General features: G+C 36.0%; 1 protein-coding gene across 4 annotated transcripts in view; it reads left to right on the forward strand.

Moving 5' to 3' along the window:
* BCKDHB (branched chain keto acid dehydrogenase E1 subunit beta) overlaps positions 1 to 23,369 on the forward strand; it is a 210,429-nt gene that overhangs the window by 65,384 nt on the left and 121,676 nt on the right. For 2 of the 4 annotated variants that reach the window (XM_086707298.1, XM_025925297.2), the window contains exons 7-8: positions 1,066 to 1,163; positions 3,193 to 3,303. In XM_086707298.1, the coding sequence (XP_086563424.1) occupies positions 1,066 to 1,163; positions 3,193 to 3,303 (209 nt within the window). Of the gene's footprint in view, positions 1 to 1,065; positions 1,164 to 3,192; positions 3,304 to 6,285; positions 6,371 to 7,231; positions 7,312 to 23,369 lie in introns of those variants that run through there. The other 2 variants (XR_015251344.1, XR_015251343.1) reach the window with 2 other exon arrangements.

Consider the following 23,369-nt stretch of genomic DNA (forward strand, 5'->3'; position numbering starts at 1 on the left):
TTACTTCTGGGCAGTGGAGTTGGAAGAACTAACTGGGGCTCAGAGGGAACCTTTTTTTTTTTTTTTACTCTTCTTTGCTCTTTGATTTAAAAAAAAAAAAAAAAGATTAAAACAACAATGATGAAAGATTATGGGGAAAGTCAACAAAAGGGAACTATTTTTCCCTACCACTTCTGCTGTTTCACTGCTCTCACATGGAATTCAAGACGGCTTCCTAGCCTAACGGGGCAATTCCATCAACTTCCTACTCAATTTCATTTAAAAATTCATCTCATGATTTCCTCTTGAATTCAGTCAACTCTATATTGCTTGTGTTTGGTTGGGCAGAAATAATCATGAAATAGTTTTCTCTGGGATACCAGTGGCTTATGCTTCCTTTAGCCCGGTAGAGCTGCTTTAGCATATCTCTTCGAGATCTACAGGATTCAGCTCTGAAAATTAGGGTGTTGTCGGCTGCCATAATGGATGAAGTGTTCATAGATGTAAGGCGCAAAAATAAAATATGCTTAAATATTTGGCCCTACTATGTATGTTTCATTTTTCAAACCCCCATAAATTTGCTTCTTGATAGAAAACTTGTCTGAGAACTTATTTCAGTCTGATCAAGTTTTAGCAGACATGTTAACATTTTTTTTTAGAATGGTTTTAGATTTACAGAAAAGGTGTGGAGATAGTACAGGAGAGTTCCCATATACACCACATGTAGTTTTCTGTATTATTAACGTCTCCTATTAGTATGGCATATTTATTACAGTTGACACATATATTGACACATTGGTGACCAAAGCCCTAATTTTAAGTAAGATTTGATTAGTTTTTATCCAAAGTCCTTCTTCTGTTACAGGATAGCTGATATATTTTATACATTTACATTGTACTTTTTCATATGTGTAGTGATGTCATGGAGCCATATAATAAATGCTATTTCTGTTTTAAATAACTTAGGGAATTTGGGGGAAGAGTAAAATAAAGCTTTGCCAAAATGAAATTCTTATATTCTCTTATGCACAAGTGCCACATGAAAAAAAAATAACTTTTTATTTTTTTCCCCCGTTACATATTCAGTTGAACAGGTTCCTGTAGAACCATACCACATCCCCCTGTCCCAGGCTGAAGTCATACAGGAAGGGAGTGATGTTACTCTAGTTGCCTGGGGCACTCAGGTCAGTAACATTTATAAGAACCAATAATGTCCATATTGTGCTTGGAAGCTCTCATTTTTAATCCTGATACTATAAAAATTTAAAGTGTTTTTCTTCTGTCTCAAATTTTAGTCTTGCTTGTGCTACATCTGTATTTGGTATTGATTTCTGGTTGAAAGTGAGGTGCCTATTCAGTTATATTAAAATATATATGAATGTGGTAAAACCATTAAAATCTGTTGAGTTTATGCAAATGGATTCATTCAAAACTGTTTCTTTTGAGGCACACATTATACATCACTCACTCTAGCTTCTGCACTTGACCTGGTGTCTTTTACATCACATCTGCTGCCATCTCATGTGATTATGTAGCTGGCCACATGGGACATCTAGTGATCCAGCGTCCGAGTTCTATACCTTCCTCTGTTCCAGCGAGCCTCAATTCTGATCTGTCTCCATTTTCCCGGTGCTTGTCATGCGGCCCTGCCTCCAGACTTTGAAACTCGGGACTCTTTGCTCCTCTGGCCATAGACTTCTATCTTTGACTTTTCTCTCTCCTTCTTTTAAAGAAATGGTCCATTTTTCTTTCTTCTGTGTAAAGGAAATACTTATTTTTAGAAAATTTGGTGCAATGTTAAATAATGAAAATAATAGAAATCATTTGTAATACCACAACCTCCTACTCTCCTCTCCACTTGATGTTTGGCTTGGAGAGCCAGTCCTCCTGGTTTCTTACCTCCAGTGGGAAAATCTTGTATCTGTATCCCTTTCACACAGCATGCATCCTTGCCTCTCTTTGTAATAGGGGAGTTAGTGTATTGGATACTATGTCCTATAACTTGCTTTTTCCTCATACCTTCCATGTCTGCTGCCACTCCTTTCTTCTTTCTCTTTGTACTCAAAAGAAGAGGTGTCTGGTTTTTATACCTACCTCTACAAATCTTTCAGATTATATTCTCTTTTACCTTCTCCAGGTCTGTAACTTACCAGCTAGTCCCTTCTCTCTTTTGCATCTTCAGTTTCTTCTTTCCACGTCCCTTTTATTAACAAGGTGTATATTTCTTAGGGGCGCCTGGGTGGCTCAGTCGGTTAAGCGTCCAACTTCGGCTCAGGTCGTGATCTCACAGTTCATGAGTTCAAGCCCCTGCATCGGGCTCTGTGCTGACAGCTCGGAACCTGGAGCCTGCTTTGGATTCTGTGTCTCCCTCTCTTTCTGCCCTTCCCCTGCTTGTGCTCTGTCTCTCTCTGTCTCAAAAATAAGTAAACATTGCAAAAAATTTAAAAAGGTGTATATTTCTTCTCTATCTAAAAAATACCTTTTCTCTACCCTGCTTTTCCCTTAAATACCAGTACATCTCCTCCTTTCTTTTATCACTAAACTTGAACAACCATTTTCTACTACCTATATTTAATTCCTTAACTTCCTTATGTTCTTGTACCTATGATTTCTGTTCCCACTAATTTACTACAATTATTTCTGCTAACATTCCTAATTTTCTAATGATTAAATCCAACCCTTATCCCATATTGCTATGGTGTATGATACTGGCTGCTGTTTTTATGAAACACTTTCTTCTTTAGTTTCTGGGAGATATTGTCTCCTGAGTTTTCTTCGGGTTTTTTGTTGTTGTTGTTGTTTTCTTTCTTTCTTTCTTTCTTTTTTTAAAGTGAGCTCCTCCTTCTCCATTTTCCCCTTAAATGTTGGTCATCTACAGGGTTCCACAATCTTCCCTTTGTTTCTCCTTCCTCATGCCCTCTCTAGAAACTCAACCTACTCCTGTGACTTTACCTTCTGTATGCTGATATCTTTAGAATCAATGTCTCTATCAATGACTGCTCTCCTTTTCTTTGAGAACATCTTTCCAACCGTTTTCTAGATATCTGTGTTTGATTATTTTGGTAGAATATGGGGTTCCACATGTCTAAGACATTTAATTCTTCATGAAAATCAGTTTCTCTGACTTTAAACACTTTCTATTAATGATATCAGAATTCAGTTAGTTTTTCAGGTCTCAATCTCTGTAGTTATTCTCTGCTGTTTTTATTTCAGGTTCATGTCATGCGAGAGGTGGCTTCCATGGCTCAAGAAAAGCTTGGAGTGTCTTGTGAAGTCATTGATCTGAAGACCATACTACCTTGGGACATGGATACAGTTTGCAAGGTATGAATATAGTTTGATAGAGTGTCATTTCCTTAAACTCTTGGGGAATATTTACTGGCAGTTTGCAAAGAATTGTTTTGAAATTTTGAGCTTCATGAGCACTTTCACCTGATTGAAAACTTTAAAAATTTACACCGTGACAGAAGCATGTGGTGTATCATCAGTTTAATGCTCAAGGAAACCAATCACTTGACAGTTTTTCCCTTCCATAGTTCTCAGTTTAAAATATTGCAAAACTGGAGTAGTGCAAATAGGAGCATTTCAGGTATGTTGGAAGTCACCTGTGTTTTTAACTATTTATCACTTGAACTACTGAGGATTTGATAAGCATAGTTTAATATAGTCTGCTAAATGGTTTGGCTAAATTTTCATTGTCTCCTCTCCAAAAGAGATGGAGATGGATTATGTTCAAAACAAAACAAAACCAAAAAAACCCCTCTTTGCACGGTCTTAATACTGTGAATCACAGTTTAAATGTTATGTTGTGGGATTCTGGCTGCTCTTAGTTTTCTGTCTAAGCAACCGCTTGGTAGTCCCTTCTCAAGAATACAGTTCGGTTCCCGTTTACTTGGCTATAACTGATATCTTTCATATTAACGTACAGGTAAACATTCCCACTGTGGTATGTAAGGAAAATTAAGCCCTTTTTTTATGTGATGATAGTATCTACTAAAGTTTAGGTAATGTTGCATATATTACTTTTCCTTGATTTACTGTTATAACAAGTGAGTCATAAGACTGAGGGTATTTTACACTTATTTTTTTAAGGAATATTAAAATTTTTTATTATTAGAAGTATTCTTAGAATATATGTATAAGACAAAGAAGGAGGGAAATGACAATAAAGTATTAAAAGTTAAGCCAGAAATTTAATTCTGCAGAGGCTGGTTTACGTATCTTGATTTTTTTTTTTACCAATTTATTTCACAGCATTTATTGAGTACCTACATTAGCGAGTGTTCTAATAGACATATAAAATTAAGTAAGACAAGTTCCTAGAAGATTATTTTCTAGGAAACAAAAAACACTTTTTTTTAAATTTTATTTTTTATTTTTTAAAATTTATATTCAAATTAGTTAGCATATAGTGAAACAATGATTTCAGGAGTAGATTCCTTAATGCCCCTTACCTATTTAGCCCATCCCCCCCCCACAACCCCTCCAGCAACCCTCAGTTTGTTCTCCATATTTATGTGTCTCTTCTGTTTTGTCCGCCTCCCTCTTTTTACATTATTTTTACTTCCCTTCCCTTAGTTCATCTGTTTTGTATCTTAAAGTCATCATATGAGTGAAGTCATATGATATTTGTCTTTCTCTGACTGACTAATTTCACTTAGCATAATACCCTCCAGTTCCATCCACATAGTTGCAAATGGCAAGATTTCATTCTTTTTGATTGCCGACTAATACTCCATTGTGTGTGGTGTGTGTGTATCTATATATATATATATATACCACATCTTTATCCATTCATCCATCGATGGACATTCGGGCTCTTTCCATACTTTGGCTATTGTTGATAGTGCTGCTATAAACATGGGGTGCATGGGTCCCTTTGAAACAGCACACCTGTATCCTGTGGATAAATGCCTAGTAGTACAATTGCTGGGTTGTAGGGTAGTTCTATTTTTAGTTTTTTGAGTAACCTCCATACTGTTTTCCAGAGTGGCTGCACCAGCTTGCATTCCCAAACATTTATTATTTTTAAAGAAGTTTAGCATTCTCCTGGCTTTTATAGGCTGTTTCTTAGGTTAGTCACGTGAAAAAAAATCTGCAACTACTACTGATGTGAAAGTACAACATAGGTTATATTTAGGTACAGATTGTTTTATAATTTAATGAAAGATTTAAGATTTGTTATAGTAAATGTTCCGTGGACTCACTTGACATCATCTAAACACTGGACATGGTTACAAATGGTTTCAACAATATTCTAAGTCTTTATATTTGTAGTTTCCATCATTAAGGGCAGTATTTTAGGTTGAATTATTCGTAACTGCATGAAAGTAATGCTTCTTTAGGCTTTTTCAAATCGAGTCAGATGCTGGGTTTTCTTTTAAGTAGCCAGCTGTTCCAAATCATGGAAAGCTGGAACTGATAGCCTTTGCCCCAGAATGGGCTTCTTTTTTTGCAACTGTACCCCCACTTATTCTTGGAGTTTATATTCATAAAGTGAAAGGTGCTTTTGTATGGGAATATAATGTTTTGTTATGGTACAGTGGGGGTACTGATATATGGGTAGGACAAGTACTTTTAAACTTTATTTACATTTTTATATGTCCAAACAGAGTTTGTAGCAGCTTATGGTAAAACACAAATGTAACAACACTCCAAGCTGATAATTGGGAAGGTAATGAAGAGAGAGGAAAAAGAAGGGGGAAATTATTTGTTTATATTTCTCTCTACATCATTTGCTTGTGTGGAACTCCCCCTCCTCCTTTTATTAAATCTACTGGTTGCACCTTTGTATGGTCCTGGAATGTAGGTCCTACTTCCTTAGGGCTCTTTACTATTGGGAAAGATGAAAGAGGAGACTAGAGACCGCTGCTGCAATGAGAAGGTGATGCATCAAACCTCTGAGTCGCCAGCATCCTCACTGTAGTCTTGTGTTCAGGTGCTTTCATCTTGCCATTGTCTGGTTGATGACCCTCCAGTTATGACAGTGAAAGCCAGCTTGTCATATCTTGATTACTTTGGGTTCTTTGACTCTCTTCCCTGCTGGTCATGGTGATCTTGTTTTTTCCTTTCATGTATCAAAGGAAAGTTTTGATACTTGGCATCTTTCTAGGATTTGGAGATAACTTTAACAAGAGGGCCCTCTAGCTAAACCTCATTAAAAGTGAGGCTTTCGTTGTTGTTGTTTAACTAGAGTTAAGTTTTTCTTTATGAATTCCATAGTAATCAAAATTTATGTTTATTATCTCTTTCAGTTAGTGCTGTGTTTTATCTTTTTTTTTTTTTTTTGTCTTATGATAAAATCAGATCCCTCAACTCTGTTCATGACATGTTAAGCTCAGCACCAAAATGCATCTTTTTGGAAAACCTAATCAAGAAAAGCCTATTAAAGGTAAAAAAAAAATCCTTATTGAAAATACACATTAGCACACTAAGCATAGTAAAATGACTCTGGGACAGTTGAGGAATTGGTTAATGAAGTCTGAATTTAACTGCATTTTTAAAAACATAGTCCTACTTTTTGCTTAAGCCTTGAAGCATTGTTTGGAAGTTGTAATTTTGAAAAATTGCTTGGGGACAGAAAGCAGCAGAGTTTTTGAATGTTGCTCAGGGGAGCTACAAAATTGGAGACCTGAGTAGATCTAAGAGCCGTAGTTCATTTATTTAATTCTGAACCTGATATTAAAGGGCTAAGCTGGAAACCTCTAAAAAGCAGAATAAAAATTCCTGAGTTTTGAGTTGCCTAGGAGACCAAGACCTACCCCGAGGATTTGGGGTATGAGTGGGGTGGGGGAGAACATCAGTGAGGAGAGTTGAAGGCCCTGAAGTGAGTGGCAAATGGACTCTTTTTACTTGGGGGCACCTGCCAAGTAAGTTTCAACTAGAAATTGAGAATTCAGGTGTATAGACTCCATATTTGATTGGGTTGCAATGACAGAATGGGAAACTTGGTGGGATTGTGTGTGTATGTGTTAAATACACAGTTAGTCTTCCATTAAAGATATTTGCCAAATTTTAAACCTGTGTATGGTGGGCACTAAGCAGAAAATAAATACCTAAAAGGCCAAGCCATCACTGGAGACTAAAGTGTCAAAGACCAATCATACTCTCAGTTGAAAGCTGTGGAGTCAGGTCTTAGGATATGAATCAAACCAGAAGTAGATCACAGCTTCCCCAGTCCGCAGCACAGTCTCACCCCCTCTCAGTTCCTTTCCTGGATTAATGTAACTTACCTTATGCTCTGTCTGCCCAGCAGAATGAGGAAACAGTCCTCCCATCATCTGGAACCTCTATGAATCTGCATTCAATAAAAAATTACTAAGTATATGAAGAGACAGGATCATTTGATTCAAAACCAAGAAAAAACACAAACAATAGAAAGCAGAAACACAGGTGATCCAGATACTGGAGTTAGCAGACAAGGACTTATTTATGTTTAGGAACATAGAGGAAGAAAAGGTACAAAAGAGGTAAGAGTGTGGAGAATAATCCTAGAGGGTTGGTTGTGTGTGTGTGTGTGTGTGTGTGTGTGTGTGTGAGAGAGAGAGAGAGAGAGAGAGAGAGAGAGAGAGAGAGAACATTTTAGAACCAAAGAAATATTTGTCAATAAGAACTCAGTGGATGCGTTTATAAAGTTATTGGACTTAGAACATGATAGTATTAATGAACTAGAAGGCAAGTATATAGAAAATGTTTAAACTCAAGCACAGTTTGATTGATTGGGGGAAAATAAAATAGACTAAAACAGAAGGGAGCATAAAACACATTGGGGATCTGGTCAAAGGATCGGTCCCATATATGATTTGAATTCCAAAAGGAAAAGAGAGAATGAATTGGTCAGAAACAATATAAGAGTTATTTCTCATGAAACTTTCAGGACATCATTATAGTCAAGAGGATCTGTGAACCTCTAACGATGTATTAAAAAAAATACCCACACTCATGTACACAATGGGATGACATCTTAACTTGCTGAGGATGCCAACCTAACATTCTAAACCCAGTGAAAATATACTCTTAAAATTAAATGAAGTAAAAAATACTTTAGACAAATATAAATTGAGAGAATTAATCACCAGCACATTTTCACTAGAAGAAATACTACAAGGGAGTTCTTTAGGCAGAAGGAAAATGATCCTCGAAGACAGTGAGAATGGGGCTTACATGAAGTTAAAATATTCCATTGTTCTAGGATTATTAAATGTAAAATTTTTATCAGATTACATTAAGTTAGGGATGCATGTTGTAATCTCTGGATTAACAACTGAAATAATATTGAAAGTGTATTTCCAGCAAATTAAAAAGGGAACTATAGATTAATAGAAATATTTGGTTAAACTAAAAGAAAGGAAAATATATATTAAAAAAAAAACCCAAAAACCTAAAAAGCAAAAGAGGTGTGTCCATAGAAAACAGAGGATAGATATAAACCCAAGTATGTAAGTAAGTAAACACAAATGGATTAAATCTAATAAAAGCCTTCATTAAAAACCTCATTAAAAAATAACACCAATATAGGGCACCAAGGTGGCTCAGTCAGTTGAACGTCCAACTCTTGATTTTGGTTTGGGTCATGATCCTAGGTTGGTGGGATCAAGCTCCGTGTCAGGCTCTGTGCTGAGCATGGAGCCTGCTTGACATTCTCTCTTTCCCTCTGCCCTTCTCCCCCACTCATTCTCTCTCTTTAAAAAAATCAATCAATCAATCAATCAATCAATCAATCACACCAATGTGTAGCTTAAGAGAGATACTTTAAATATAAGGACACAGAAAGTTTGAAAGGGATGGAAAAAAGACCGCTGGTATAGCCATACAAATTTCAGATAAAGCTTTTAAGGCAAGATGTGTTACTAGAAATAAAGAACATTTCATAACGCTAAAGGAATCAATCTACCTTGAAGATGTCACAATCTTAAATCTATTATGTCCTCAACAGCATAGTTTCAAAATACATAAAGCAAAAGAAAACACAACACTAAAAGGAGATGTAGACATATCCACAATCATAGTGGGAGACTTTGACACCCTTCTTAAAAAACTGATCAAACAAGCAGATACTATCAGTAAGTATATAGAAGATCTGAAGAGTTAAACTTGTCCTAATTGTGTACTCAACTATATAAGGAATAATTCTTTTTTCCACTGAAGAATAATTGACATATAGTATTAGTTTCTGGTGTACAACATAGTGATTCAATATTCAAATACCTTATGAAATGATCACCACAATATGCCTAGTTCGATTGAATATGGAACATTTATCAAAACCAACCAAATGCTAGGACATAAACATACAATGCTAAACCTCTGAAGTTTGAAGTCATTTAGAGTATGTTTGAACAGTGGAATTCAGTTAGAAATTGAAATAAAAAATACCAGAAAAGCCTCAACTTTTTACAAATTAAATAATTTACGTTTAAATCATGGGTTGTAAACTGCAATAGAAATTAGAAAAATACTGAACTGAAGTGTTATGAAGTTATTACATATCAAAAATTTCAAGATTCAGCTAAAGCCATGCTCAGACAGAACAGTATGACTGTGCAAATACATATATTTAGAAAACAGGAATAAGAACAAAAAAATTAATGATCTGAATTTCCATTCCAGAAAGGTAATCAAACCTAGAGAAAATGGAATAAATGTAGTGATAAAAAGTAGAAATCAGTAAAACAGAAAATGTACAATAGAGAAGCTTAATAAAGTAAAATTTAGATCTTTGAATAGATTAATGTACTTGATAAACCTTTAGGAAGACTAATGAAAAAAATAGGACAAAAACAAATGACAAATATCAGGTATGAAGAAGCAGAGAATACAGACAATAGAAAGATATTGAGAGGATATCATGAATAATTTTACAAATAAGTTTGGGTGAAATGGACAGACTCCTGCAAAAATATAATGTTTTCAAAATAATAATTAGGTAATCTCAATAGTCATATATCAAAGAAATTTAATCCATTTTTATTAATGCTTATATAAGGAAAACCCTAGACTCATAGGGCTTTACTGGTGAATTCTTTAAAACACAATTCTTATACAAATTCTTACAGAAAATAGAACAAGAGGAAAAACTTCCACATTCTTTTTATAAGGCTGGCTTAATATTCATATCAAACCTGTTTCTGACAGTATATAAAGCAAAATAATAGACAATTTTTTCTTAAGAATGTAGATGTAAAAATCTGAAACAAAATATTGGAAAGTCAAATCCAGCCATATATCAAGAGACAAAGTTGAGGGTTTATTTCAAGTATTCAAAGGGTGTTTGACATTCATAAACATTCACACAGTGGTTGATGCAATTTCCCACATGAACAGAAAATGGGAAAAACAATCCTGATGATCTTCATAATACAGAAAAACATTTGTTAAAAGTCAATATCCGTTCATAATGAAAATTTCTTAGTAGCCTAGAAATAGAATGGAATTCTATTAATATGATAAAGGGTAACTTTATCTTGTAGCTATGAAGAGCTATAAAAAGCCTGCAGTGAAAATTATATTTCCTAGTGAAATTTTGACCACTTTCCCATTGAGATCCAGGAATGCAACAAGGATGCCCATACATAAACGCAAGAGATACAAAGATCATATGGATTGGGAAGAAGAAGTAAAACTTAGTATTCATAGATAATGTGATTTGTATGTAGGAAGATCTACAAGAATCGGTAGGCAACTTATTCGAATTAAGTGTACCAACACCCCTGGAAACAAGGTCAATATACAATAATTGTATTTTTACGTACCAGCAACAAATAGAAAGTAAATTGAAAACATTTTGCAAAAATATCAAAGAATCAAACATCTAGGGAGAAATTGAGTGATGCATATGTAACAGCTTTACACAGAAAATCACAAAATATTATTCAGAGAAATTAGAGAAGATGCAACCAACGCACATACTGTAAGTCAAGATATGTTATAAGGTTATAGTAGTTACCGCGTTGTACTGGAGTGAAGATGGACTGCTGTGCTGCCATTGGTTAGCTTTTTATAGACTTAGAGCTTTGGTGTGCTCTGACCAGGAGGAGTTTTTTCCGTTATTCGGCCAGAAACCCATACCCCTAAGTAGAGCTGTTCTTCCCAAGCTCCCCAGGTATAAGAACCATGATTAAGTGTTGAGGGCTTGAGTGGACTTTCCTGCTGAGATACAGACCACATTCAAAGTGAGTTAAAAAGCGAGCTACAAGTTAAAAACAAACAAACAAACAATGGCCAGGCATAGAGTTAGGTGTGAGGTGCTGTCCAGCTTGAAATGAAGTTTGTTGTTGTTGTTGTTGCTGTTGTTTTTAATGTGTAGAAATTCAGAGACGCTGCCTATAGATAATCACTTGATGACAGTCTTTGAAAGAAACTCAGGATTCAAGAATAATATTGTCATTCAACATAGAATCAACTACATAACAGTGCAAAAAAGAAAAGAAAAATGACAATTTATAAGGTGTGGGTGATTTCCATGTTTATGGAGAAGAGAAGAGCTCTGACACAGAGCTTTGACATGCATTACTTTAGTTGAAGATTAAATTCTGCTAATTATTTAAATAAATAAGGGTTTGCCTTTACTCCTTGGAGCCTTTTTTTTTATTCCTCTCCCTTTCATGTTTTGCCTGCCTACATTCAATTCCAAAGCAGATCCTGCTGCCTTGTCTACACCATATGTCCAGAAATCTGACCATCACCTCTGATGCTGTTACCCTTGATCCTGGTCCACACTGTGAGCATTTCTCACCTGGGTTTTGGCCATAGCCTCAAACTAGTCTTGCTTCTGCACTTTACTTGCCCAAGGCAGAACTGATGCTTTCAAATGTGAGTCACATCATTTCCCTTCTAGTCTCAAATGGCCTCAGTAGTTTCCCATTAAATTTAGTGGAAAGGTCAAGTTTCTTAGCAAAGTCTACAGGGTTTTACTTCGTCTCACCACATTCCACATCCCATCATCCATCCCCCCTTCAGGAAATGCTCTTCATGGACTCTCAGCCAAGCCAATGTGTTAGGTCACCACTCAACTACCATTTTCTCATTCAAGCCTTCTTTGACCTGCTTACTTAATATTAGATCCCATCCCTTTTACCAAGACTCCCTTTTACCCCTTCTTCCTTTTTTTTTTTTTTTTTCTAGAGAGATTAAATGATCTAACCTATTATGTAACTTTATTATTTATACTGTCTATTTTCTTCCCCCATTAGCAGGTAAGTTCTGTGAGGGTAGGGGCTTTTGTCTGCTGGGTCACTGTTGAATTCTCAGTACCTGAAAAAATGCCTGGCATAGGTTTGGTGTTCAGTAGATATTTGCTGTGGAATTAATACGAGTATCAGCAAAAGAAAGTTTGATAATATGCTATGAAAACTGTTTACTATTGAAATGTTTTGATTTTGGTACTTTTTCTTATTTTTGTTGCTTATATAAATGCGTAAAAAGTAACTCTAAAATATTGCTTTATGAATAAATCTATGTCAGGGTGCTTCAGTGGCTCAGTCGGTTAAGTGACTGACTCTTGATTTAGGCTCAGGTCATGATCTCGCAGTTCGTGAGTTCAAAGCCTGTGTCGGGCTCTGGGCTGACCTGTGCTGAGCCTGCTTGGGATTTTCTTCCTCTCTCTCTGCCCCTCCCCGGCTCATGAGCATGTGCACACTATCTCTCAAAATAAATACATAAACTTAAAATTTTTTATTTTAAGCTGAAGCGTTTATTTTTAAGTTTTAGTTTGACCTTAGTTTTAATGTTTTATTTTTCTTGACTGTTGTCCATTTTTCATAATGGTATATACAAATTGTCATTTGAATTCTCATTACAATAGGACAAATTTATTCTAAAAATCAAAGTGAAATTGACTATACTTAACCTCAGTTATCTGTAATTTCGGAGAAATGTATTCTTATAATTTTCTGCATAGATGAGAGTCACTATTTCTGTGTAGCAGCTTTCAAAACTACTTAACCTTTTGCATGTCAATATTTTCAAAACCTTTTTGCTTATACTTTCTCAAGGAAAACATAATGTATATAATTTCATCTTTTGAAAATAATTTAGTCCAAACAAACATGAGTGGTTACACTGTGTTAAGACATTTACATTTATTAAGGTATATGGTTGTTTACTTCATGAATATATTTCTGTGCTTAATTTCATGGTTTTAAGCCTTTTTAAATTTAAGTGTTCTTTTATCTTTTGCTGTCATATCATCACCAGCTGTGCATGGGATCCAGATGACCAGACTTTATAACTGAGACTTGTACATTGGCCAGGGAAGGCCTGTAATGATTTCTCATGAATCAAGAACACATGCTTTACTCTTCAAACCTTATGATACTAATTTGGGCTTTTCAGAACCTTTCTCCTCTTATTTCCTTGCCTGCTTTGCAGGTGGGTCATTGTTATGGAATTTAGAGCTGGAAGAGTTCAGCCTGGGCCTGTTCCCTTTGGCCTTTCTACTGGTCTCAGGAGTGATCTGTGACTTTTAACATCCGTCACAGCTATTATGCACTGCTTCCTATGAGGGGTTTTGTCGATTCAAACAGACTGGTACAACACACTGTCTCAAAGCCTCACCGCTTTCCCCTCTCCCCCAAAGTAATCTACTTTTTTAGAGGTACTCAGGGGATGGGTCATTACGTTTTTAAATTTTGGAAATGGTGTAGACAGGAACTTCCTCTCTACCTGTTTGCTCTTCTCTCTACCTCTCTTGCTTTCCCGCTCTTTTCCCTTTCCACCCCGAAAGATGGTGATGTGCCCATCGATGCAAATGGTTGTTCTTTGGCTTCATGTTGAGGTACCTGTAGTCTTAGTATTTTGGGGGCATCTTAGGAGCAGGGCAAGGCCTCTGTGATACTATAATGTGGGATAGCAGCTGGAAGTAATTGCACTGTAGCCTGAGGAAGTGACTATAGTCAGGAGGGAGGATTTAACATCCTCTTCTCCTGTCCTTGCACTCCAGCTCTTTCCATTCTTGCTTTAAAAGACCTCCCTGGTGAGGTGCCTGGGTGGCTCAGTTGGTTAAACATCTGACTCTTGATCTCAGCTCAGGTCATGATCTCAGCGTTCGTAAGTTCGAGCCCCATGTGGGACTCTGTGCTGACAGCTCAGAGCCTGCTTGGGATTCTCTCTCCCTCTCTCTCTGCCCCTCCATCACTCCCGCTCTCTCTCTCTCTCAAATAAATAAATGTTAAAAAAAAAAAAAAAGAACAAATTGGGACCATGGATAAAGGTAAGGCAGGTTCTGAGATTGGCAGCTGGGATCATGGCAGGAGGTTCTGGGAGCTGAGTCCTTCAATAAGAAAGGAAAGGTTTATTACAGGAGCAGAACTGGGAAGAAGTTAAACCTTGGTCATTTGGGTGTGTCTAATCATTACACATAAAGAACCAAGTTTGCTTGCTCTCTATATCTGTACCTGGTGTTAGTGTATTTGTGAATAGTGCAAAACAGTTTCAGCAGACTCATATTACCATTGAAGATCAAGATAAACTCATAAGGGTTATATTTTATGACTTTAATTGTAATTTTGTAGCCTTTGAGTTTATTTTTATTTTCATAGGGTTGATTTTAGATTACCTTAGATTTCATTTTTATTAAGATTGCCAACACTAGCAAGGTAATATTTAGGGTGTATACTTTGTACTGAATGGCTCTAAATTGGTTTTATGGGGCAGTTGGAGAATTTGTCTTTAGAGAATCTACAGTGGTTTAGTACTACCTGTTATATGCATTGTTTTTACTTGATTTCTTGGACTTGATTGAATAATTCACTGATTGAATACTAGCTCTTTGGCTTGAGGATTTTAGTTTGTGAGGTATAGGGGAGAGAGAGAATCTGAGAATGAATGAGAACTAGAGCAATACTAGAGTGTGGGGGCTGGGGTGGGAAGAAAAGCTAATGATTACCTATATCCACTAGAGGCCTCTCTTAAGCCAAGTTTCACGGAAACCAGGCTTCCATAGTGGGGCCTGGCTCTGTCATTGTAAATTAAGCATATTTTATGTTGTAGTTCTGAATAAATAGTATGAGAGCATTTTTTTCCCTAGAACACATATTATAATCTAACCCAAATGTTTTCTTTAATGTGTTTATCAGAACTGATAATCTGTTAGGCTGAAAACAAATTAGGAACCTCCCTCTGCTCTTCTTTTTCACTCTCTAAATAAGCTTTTTGTAAACACATGTAATCAAAGAATATGTCCAGATGATATGTCTGTTTGACACGGCAAGGATAGTTAGGTTTAAAAGTGTTACTGATTTACCATGTTGTGTTTAATTATTGAGAGTGGTATATATTTTTCTGATGTAGACTATAAATAATTTTAACATTTTGTATATTTCTTTCATGACTATAATAAGCTTCTAATATCAAAAATCTATTTAAGAAATGATTCAAAAATCTTTTTTTAGACTTAATATTGTCTGGGGTAAAAATTAAATGCTTTCCTTTAGGAGTAATGAAATTATCATTTTTAGTTTGGAATTATTCTGGATGTGGGTTGACCTTGCCAAGAATGCAGACAGGGAGGGCAAGGTCACCCTGTCTGATAAGAACAGTTGTTCTGTTCCAAAATAGGAAGGCTGACCATTTGGAACTTGGGTCCACCTTTGCCAGCTCCTCATTCCTATAGGATTTTCTTTGTCATGACCACAACTAGTTAGTTGTGCTAACTGGAGAGAGTTCTAGGTTCTTGGATGCTATATTTGGGATGCGACTTCTACATCTACTGTCCTGCATGGTGGCTCTTGGAAGATTCCTCTGAGTTCCATGAGGGCAGGGGAGTTTTGTGAATTTTATTACTGTATCCTTCAGAATTTTGAAGAGTGTACAGCGTAGAGAAGATACTCAGTAAATATTTGTTGAATGATCTTATTAAATTTCAAAAATAGCACAAAATGTAATAATAATAATGTAATAATAATTCAGTTTTTCAGTGAAAGAAATTAAAGGAGAAAGTGGTAATTTCTGTAGGAAAAAATACCCTGAAAGTATCACCCCTGCTACGTGGTCTATTTTTGGTAAGACTTATGTTTTAGATATGTTTTGAGAAAGATTAAGATAATAACTGGGGTCTGATCAACTTTGTATAATATACGTAATAGAACAAGTTTTAACATAGTGCCTGGCGAGTGGATGGTAAATAAGAGTTTAAAACAACGTATTTTGTGCATACCTCCTTTAGTATTCACAACAGTTCTGCTAATTAGACACCAGTGTCATTATAGGTGAAAAAACTAGGTTTGGAGAAGGTAGAGTAACTTGCTCCATCTGGGTCACAAAGCTGATGAGATCACTGGGCTCTTAGCCTTTGCCTTTGAGAAGCATGCATCTTCTCAAGCAGAGTTTGAGCAGAATTTGTAAATATTTTTCAGATGTGATGAAACAACTGTGATTGATGCTATAATTTGTATGTAACTTGCAAGTATAGACGATATTGGCAATAGAAATGTATTTATGGAGAGGGGTAGTTTCTGTTTATTTTATGCTGGGCTTTCTGTCAGAACTGTTGTGTTCTGATGTAGTCATTTCCATTCTCTAGGCTAAGAATTTCTATTCGCATTTTAGAAATGAGGAAACTGTGTCTCAGAAAGCATAGAAACCTCCGGAAGTCACTTGGCTAATAAGTAGCAGAACTGCAGTTCAATCTTAGGTCTTCAATCCTGGCATGCTGACATTTTCATAGTATAACCATGCCTCATGTTAGGATAGTTATTTTACAATTATCTAACTTCATGCTTTAGAAAGTATCATTTGAGTTTTGCTGATGAAAAGCTTCTAAACTTGAGCTTGCAAATATTTTATAACATTTCAAGAATTTTCTTTCACATTTGCCCACCTGTGTAACATTTTTTAAAGAATATAACATTCCTGAATACTGTATATACCTCGTAAATCACATTACCATATTTCATTTCATTTGGCATTATTATTTTCCTTTCTACATGAACTGGAGAGAGCAAGATTAAATTTTATAATTACATTTTTCCATTTCTAATCCTATTTGATGTGTCCCCTTATACACTTAAATTATTTGAGTTTCACTCAAGATTTTATTTTGTTGAAACTATTTGCTTTCGCTGTTAAGAATAGCAGTGAAAAGAAAGAAATCCATTACCTCATTTCATAGTGAAAAAAGCTCATAGGTACTTTGTGTTCTTGGTTGAACATTTTTGCTGTAATGTAAGAAGTCTACATTCGTTGGCTTTTTCTTCTTCTTCTTCTTCTTCTTCTTCTTCTTCTTCTTCTTCTTCTTCTTCTTTTTTGGATGGCCATTAAACTGGTACTTACACTTAGGAAATTGTAGCATTTATACTATAATTGGTAAGTTTGCCTTGCCTTTTCTATTATAACACTCTAGTTTTGCAGTGTCTAGCTGTTATAATTTAACTTAAAACTCTATTGAAACTGTGATCTACAAAGTTTCTTAAAAAATAAAATTGGGGAATAATACCATTTGCCTCTATAATTTATCTACTCCAAAATTGAAACTGCTTTTATCTGTCATAGATAGTCAGCCCTTCCAAATACATACATTCTCTGTCACACACTTTTGTTGCTTTTCTTACAGGAATTTGGTTTTCTCTCTGTTTATGTTTTCTTTTAATTTTTTTTTAATGCTTATTTCTTTTTGAGAGACAGAGACAGAGTGTGAGCAGGGGAGGGGCAGAGGGAGAAGAGACACAGAATCTGATGCAGGCTCTAGGCTCTGAGCTGTCAGCACAGAGCCCAATGTGGGACTCGAACCCACAAGCAGCAAGACCATGACCTGAGCTGAATATGGATGCTTAACCGTCTGAGCCACCCCGGCACCCCCTGTTTGTTTTCTTTCCTCCTTCCTTCCTTCCTTCCTTCCTTCCTTCCTTCCTTCCTTCCTTCCTTCCTTCCTTCCTTCCTTCCTTCTTTCTTTCTTTCTTTCTTTCTTTCTTTCTTTCTTTCTTTCTTTCTTTCTTTCTCTTTCTTTCTTTCTTTCTTTCTTTCTTTAGTTTATTTATTAGAGAGAGAGAGAGAGAGACAGACAGACAGACAGAGCATGAGTGGGGGAAGGACAGAAAGAGAAAGGGAGACACAGAATCTGAAGCAGGCTCCAGGCTCTGAGTGGTCAGCACAGAGCCCCATTCAAGGCTCGAGCCTATGGTTTGGGAGATCATGACCTGAGCCGAAGTATAATGCTTAACCGACTGAGCCACCCAGGCACCCTGCCTGTTTTCTTTTATATCTTTAAGTTACATGTTTTTTTATGTAGTTGTTACACATTTTAAGTTTCTTTTTCAGTATTTTTTGCATTTCTGTTGATATTGTGAATAACATCATTGTTATTAGTTTTTCCTGTTTCCCCCCTTTTTCTGTGTGTAATGGAAGAGATTAAAAAAAATTAAAGTCATACATTAACATGTCAATAACACATACAGTTTAACGGAGCATATAATGCAAAGCAACATTTTCCATCCCTGTTTCTAGGTCCACCCCAAACCAGCCACTTTTAACCACTTCTCTATTTTGTTCTGATGGCTACTTCCATATCTCTAAGAAACTGCACTGTACAAGTATTTTGGCTATAATACTTTATTCATTTCTGAAAAGGCCTGAATTGTAAACAAGTATCAAAAATAACAGGGTCTGTGGAAAAAAGAAGGTTAGGCAGATCTCTTAAAACATACACAGCTTTGTTACTAGAGCAAGGAAGGGTTTGTAACTAGAGTCAGGAAGAAGTGAACCTGCTGAGTTATGGAGTTAAGGGCAAAATTCATAAAAGTTGGGAGAACCATGTAATAAACACTTCTAAAACAGAGCAGATGGGCTGGCCTGAGTCAAGAGGCATAGTGTATGGAACTGTTTTTCACTGAGGCTCTCAGCTTTATGGTTATGCTTTGCCTCTTACTGTGTTTCTTAGCAGCATAAAACATTAATGGGCTAGGGCGAATTGCATATATGCCAACATGAGTAGGCCAGCTGCTGGTGTCTTTAACCTAAAAATAGGCTTCGTACCTTTTGCCAGAAAATTGGACTCCCCTTGCCCAGTCCCTCATGTAATTCACTGGTGAATTGGGTTTGATTGACAGCACCTAGGTTACATCTTTATGTTAGCTGTGATGAAAACTGGACAATAGTTTTTTGCATTCTACCTTGAGAAAGTGGGATTAATAATTAAGGAAACTTTTAGAATGTGGAGAGTATGTTCAAAAGTTTTGGGTTATCCCACAATGAAAGGTCTAATACATACATATTCACATATGTATATACACATCTATAAGTGTATGTATCAATGTGTGTATACCTTCATTTATCAATTTTAAACATTATTCTTCATTCTGACATACATGTGTTTGCATTATCTATTAGCTTCACCTTAACATTTCCCCAGTTTTTAGCTTTTTAATCTCTTCCACTGATTGTCTTTTGATTTTCATTAGTTTTAAATCTCTTGTTCTATTAATTTTTTCTGAGTATCCCTCCACATTTCACTGTATAAGATGACATTAATGCCCTCTACCCCTGTTTTCACCTCTCTCCTCTCTCCCCTCTCCCAAGTACTGTCTTATAGCAACTATTTATTTTTACACATAAAAATAAACTGACAACATTGAATTCTGAGACTGACAACATTGAATTCTGTTCTGTAACCATAATTAAATCTTCCAAACTTTTGATTGTAAAAATTAAAAACCAGTAAACGCTCTTGATGTTGTTATGATAACATAAATATTTTTATTTTATGTTGACTGAGGGGTAAGATTTTATTGTCTCTGACCCTGGGTGCCCAAAAGGAGATATTCTTGGCTTCTAGAACAAATGGTTTGGCTTTTTCTTTTATAGTTCATTAATTCCACAAAATCTTGTCACATTTTAGATGCTTTATTTTTGGCCATAGCATTCTTCTGAATCATTCTAGATTTTTTAGAATTTTGAATTACCTCTTCTTTTTTCCTTGAAAAAGCATAATCAGCCTTTAACGTATCTTGAAGATCAATACCATCACTTGGAATCCACATTCCCTCCAGGAGTCCTCTGACCTCCTCTACCAGCCTTGACTACCATTCTCTAAATCTGCTACAAATTCATCTTCAGGGATAATTCTCCATTGCACTCTTGAAGACATTGTTTTCTGGGTCCTGTGACTTTCTCTTTCATGGTTTTCTCTGTCATCTTGCTGAGAAACATAAATAATTCATCAAACAGAAGTTGTGTGGGGGGGGGGAGGCTTTCAACACCTGCATTTGGAAAAAATGTGTTTATTTTGCATTCACGCTGAATTGATATTTGGCTGGCTATAGAATTCTAGGTTTATAGTAACTTTCACTTACAAGTTTGAAGATAATACTTTTTTTTATACTTGTGTTGGGATAAAAAATGTGATGCCAGTGTGATTCTCATCCTTCTGTAAGTGATTGTTCTGTGTGTTTGTTTTTCTAGAAACTTTTATGATTTTTTTTTTTTATTTTGGTCCTTTTATACTGAAATGCCATAGGTGTGAGACTCAATGAGAGTCTCTTTCATTCATCTTGTTTTGCCTCTCATGCATTTCCTCTGGGAACTTATTACTTATTTAAAAATAATTATATCCTTTTTCTTTTCTAGATTTTCTTTTCAAAAACTTATCAATGGGATAATAGACCTTCTGGATTGATGCTCTCTCATCTTTTGTGTCCCAGTTTTTGTCCCATTTTGTTCTTGTAGTGTTTTAAGCATTTTCTCTCTTTTTTCTTTTAATTCTTATATTGAATATTTTAATTTCAACAATCAATTTTTTTGTTATGCTCCGTTCTTTTTGTACTTTGTTGTTGTTTTGTTTTATGCCATGTCTACAGTTCTCCTGGGTATATCCATATAATATGCAAGTTATTTATATTACGAAATAATAGGCTTTTAAAACTTCTCTTCTGTAAATTATCTGTTTATTCAATAGTTTGTTTCTTTTGTAATATAAACTTTTTCTTCTTGTTGATTATTTTGGAGTTCTGACTGGCTGTTTTCCTGTAGGTCTCTTTCCTCAGTAGGCATCTCTGTGGGAAGAGCTGAGCAGATCTGTGCACCCGGGTGAGACTTTGCTTTAGGGTGAGTGAATGGGAAGTCTGTCCATAGGCATGAGGGGAGTGGGTGACTCCAGATAAACAAATAGCTAGGCTTGCCTTTTGGCAACCCTCTCAACCCTCTCAACCCTCCCAGAATAGGCCTATCTTTGTAGGCAGTTTGAACGGTTTTATCACAGACTGTCTTCTTTGCCTGGCTTGTCTCTGGGGTCAGGGTTGGAAAGATGTGTTTTATTTGGGGGAAGTGGGGCAATTGGTACAGCTGCTTTATTTAATTCCCCTGTCTTCACTCCCAATTCTTACACCCACCTTCCACACCTGCTGGTGAGCCCATCTGGGGTCTCAGGGGAGATTGGCTTCCTCTTCCCTCGTACTCCCTCCCTCTCCCATGGGTCTGGGCTTTGGCTTCTCTTCGTCTGTACCTTCATCACATGTCCACAAGACACTTGTTTTAGTCTCTCTTGTGTAGTAATCACTACTCCTTCCTAACGTTGTTTTGACTATTACAGGTTTTTCCCTTTTGTATTCATTTCCTGTCTTGGGAGAGAAAGGCTACAAAAGCATATATTCAGTCTATCAGCTTGAGCTGGAAATCTTCTCTGTTACGTTTTTCATTTTTTCTTTTTTAATAAGAAGCATGGTGATTTCTACAGTTCAGTCTGTGTACTGTCTTTTCACCAAAATCTTATTCATTTCAGTAGTTTCTTAGTTGATTTTCTAGGTTGGTCATCTTATTCTGCAAGTAAGACCAATTCTGTTTCTTGTACTCTCTATATATTTTCTCATTTGACTAAAACCACTGAAAAATATTGAACGATAATAATGATAGCTGACATTGAATGTGATATTTCTAAAGCCTAATATTCAACTGATTGAATTGTGAAGTAGAAAATAGGAAGTATTGACTTCATTATATAGAGTCCTGCCTCACTGAGCAAAACATCAGAAATTTCGTACATAAGTTGTATTTTTGAGTGAATGAATTTAGCACTTTCAGCCTGAGTACCTCTTGTATTTCTTTTACCAGTAACCACAAGTCAGAATTGGAGATGAGAAAGAAAGGAACGTAAGCTTTTTAAAATAATAAATTCTTCCAGTAGAGTTTACCAAACTTCCGATGACAAAGATGCTTTCATTGTTGGGGAGCAAAATTAATATGATTTCTTGCCAGTAAATCAAGGAAAATGAGTTATATAACTGGCAGCTATAATGGATCTTCTACCCTAACGTCAGTAAAGACTTAGAGAAACAACCATAACTGGACAAATACTACATGTGATAAATAGAGCCTACATGACTGACAACTAAATGACAAGGACAAAAATACCTGGTTATTGATTATCAATAAATCAATTACCAGAAGAAATCAACTGCTTGTTTTATTTTTATGTTTTAAAGGTGCTTTAAGAATTGCTTTGATTCATGATGTGAAACTCTAGGGCATAGTATTTGCAAATCCTTGGTGGAAGTTGCAGGGAAGTGATTATCTGTCAAAGTAAAAAAGACTGTGTATCAGTTTTATCCTTAAAGGGACTTTAAATTAGTTGGGACTATCAAAAAATGAAATGAACTGCCTTTTTTGGATGTGAGAATCTCATTAATGGGAGAGACTTGATCATCTGGCAGAGATGTCAAGAGAAGGAAGGGGGAGGATGGCGTAACCAGTCTCATCTACGTCAGAGATTGTGTGGAATAAAGGAAAACTATCCTTTAGCATTTGGGAATGTAGTAGGTTTTCTATCTCACTATTAAATGATGTAATAAAATAATACAGATATCAGAAGAAGTTATTCATGATCTTTTACACAGGAAATTCCTTTTTAATATTTCTAGTAAAATACCTGTATTCCTGGACTTTTCTTTTGCCAGCTTTATCTTCTTTTTACCATAATCAAATAGTATGCTATTTCTCCAGTTTTGTAAGTAGAACAGACATCCACTAGCTGAGTTTTATAGTAACTTTTTGTAACCTCTCTGGTGTTTACCTTTTTTACTTTCCATAGCTGCTACTCTCTTTTCTCTCCCTCTGTTTCCCCCACCCTCCACACCCCCGTTTAAACCCACTTTGCTGTAGGCTGGGCCACCTGATGTACCTCTCGAACCATTTGTTATTTTCCACTCTCATTGCCTTATTCAGACTAGCATCATTTCTCCCCAGGACACAGTGTCCTCTTGCTCCTTTGAAGTCCTTCCTTCTTGCCAGGGTAATTTTTCAATCTGAAAAACTTCTTGGTCTTACCACTCATAGTTCAATTCTGTCAGTGCTTTCGGATTGCTCCTGAGACAAAATGTAAAATCTTATTATGACATATTTGGTCCCCCATTATCAGATCCTGGTGTGCTGTCTCATCATTTTCTGCCCTTTTCTCCACACAGACAGGA

This window comes from Puma concolor, chromosome B2 (genome assembly GCF_028749965.1).
Source record: "Puma concolor isolate L17-30 chromosome B2, mPumCon1.1.hap2, whole genome shotgun sequence".
Lineage (NCBI taxonomy): Eukaryota > Metazoa > Chordata > Mammalia > Carnivora > Felidae > Puma > Puma concolor.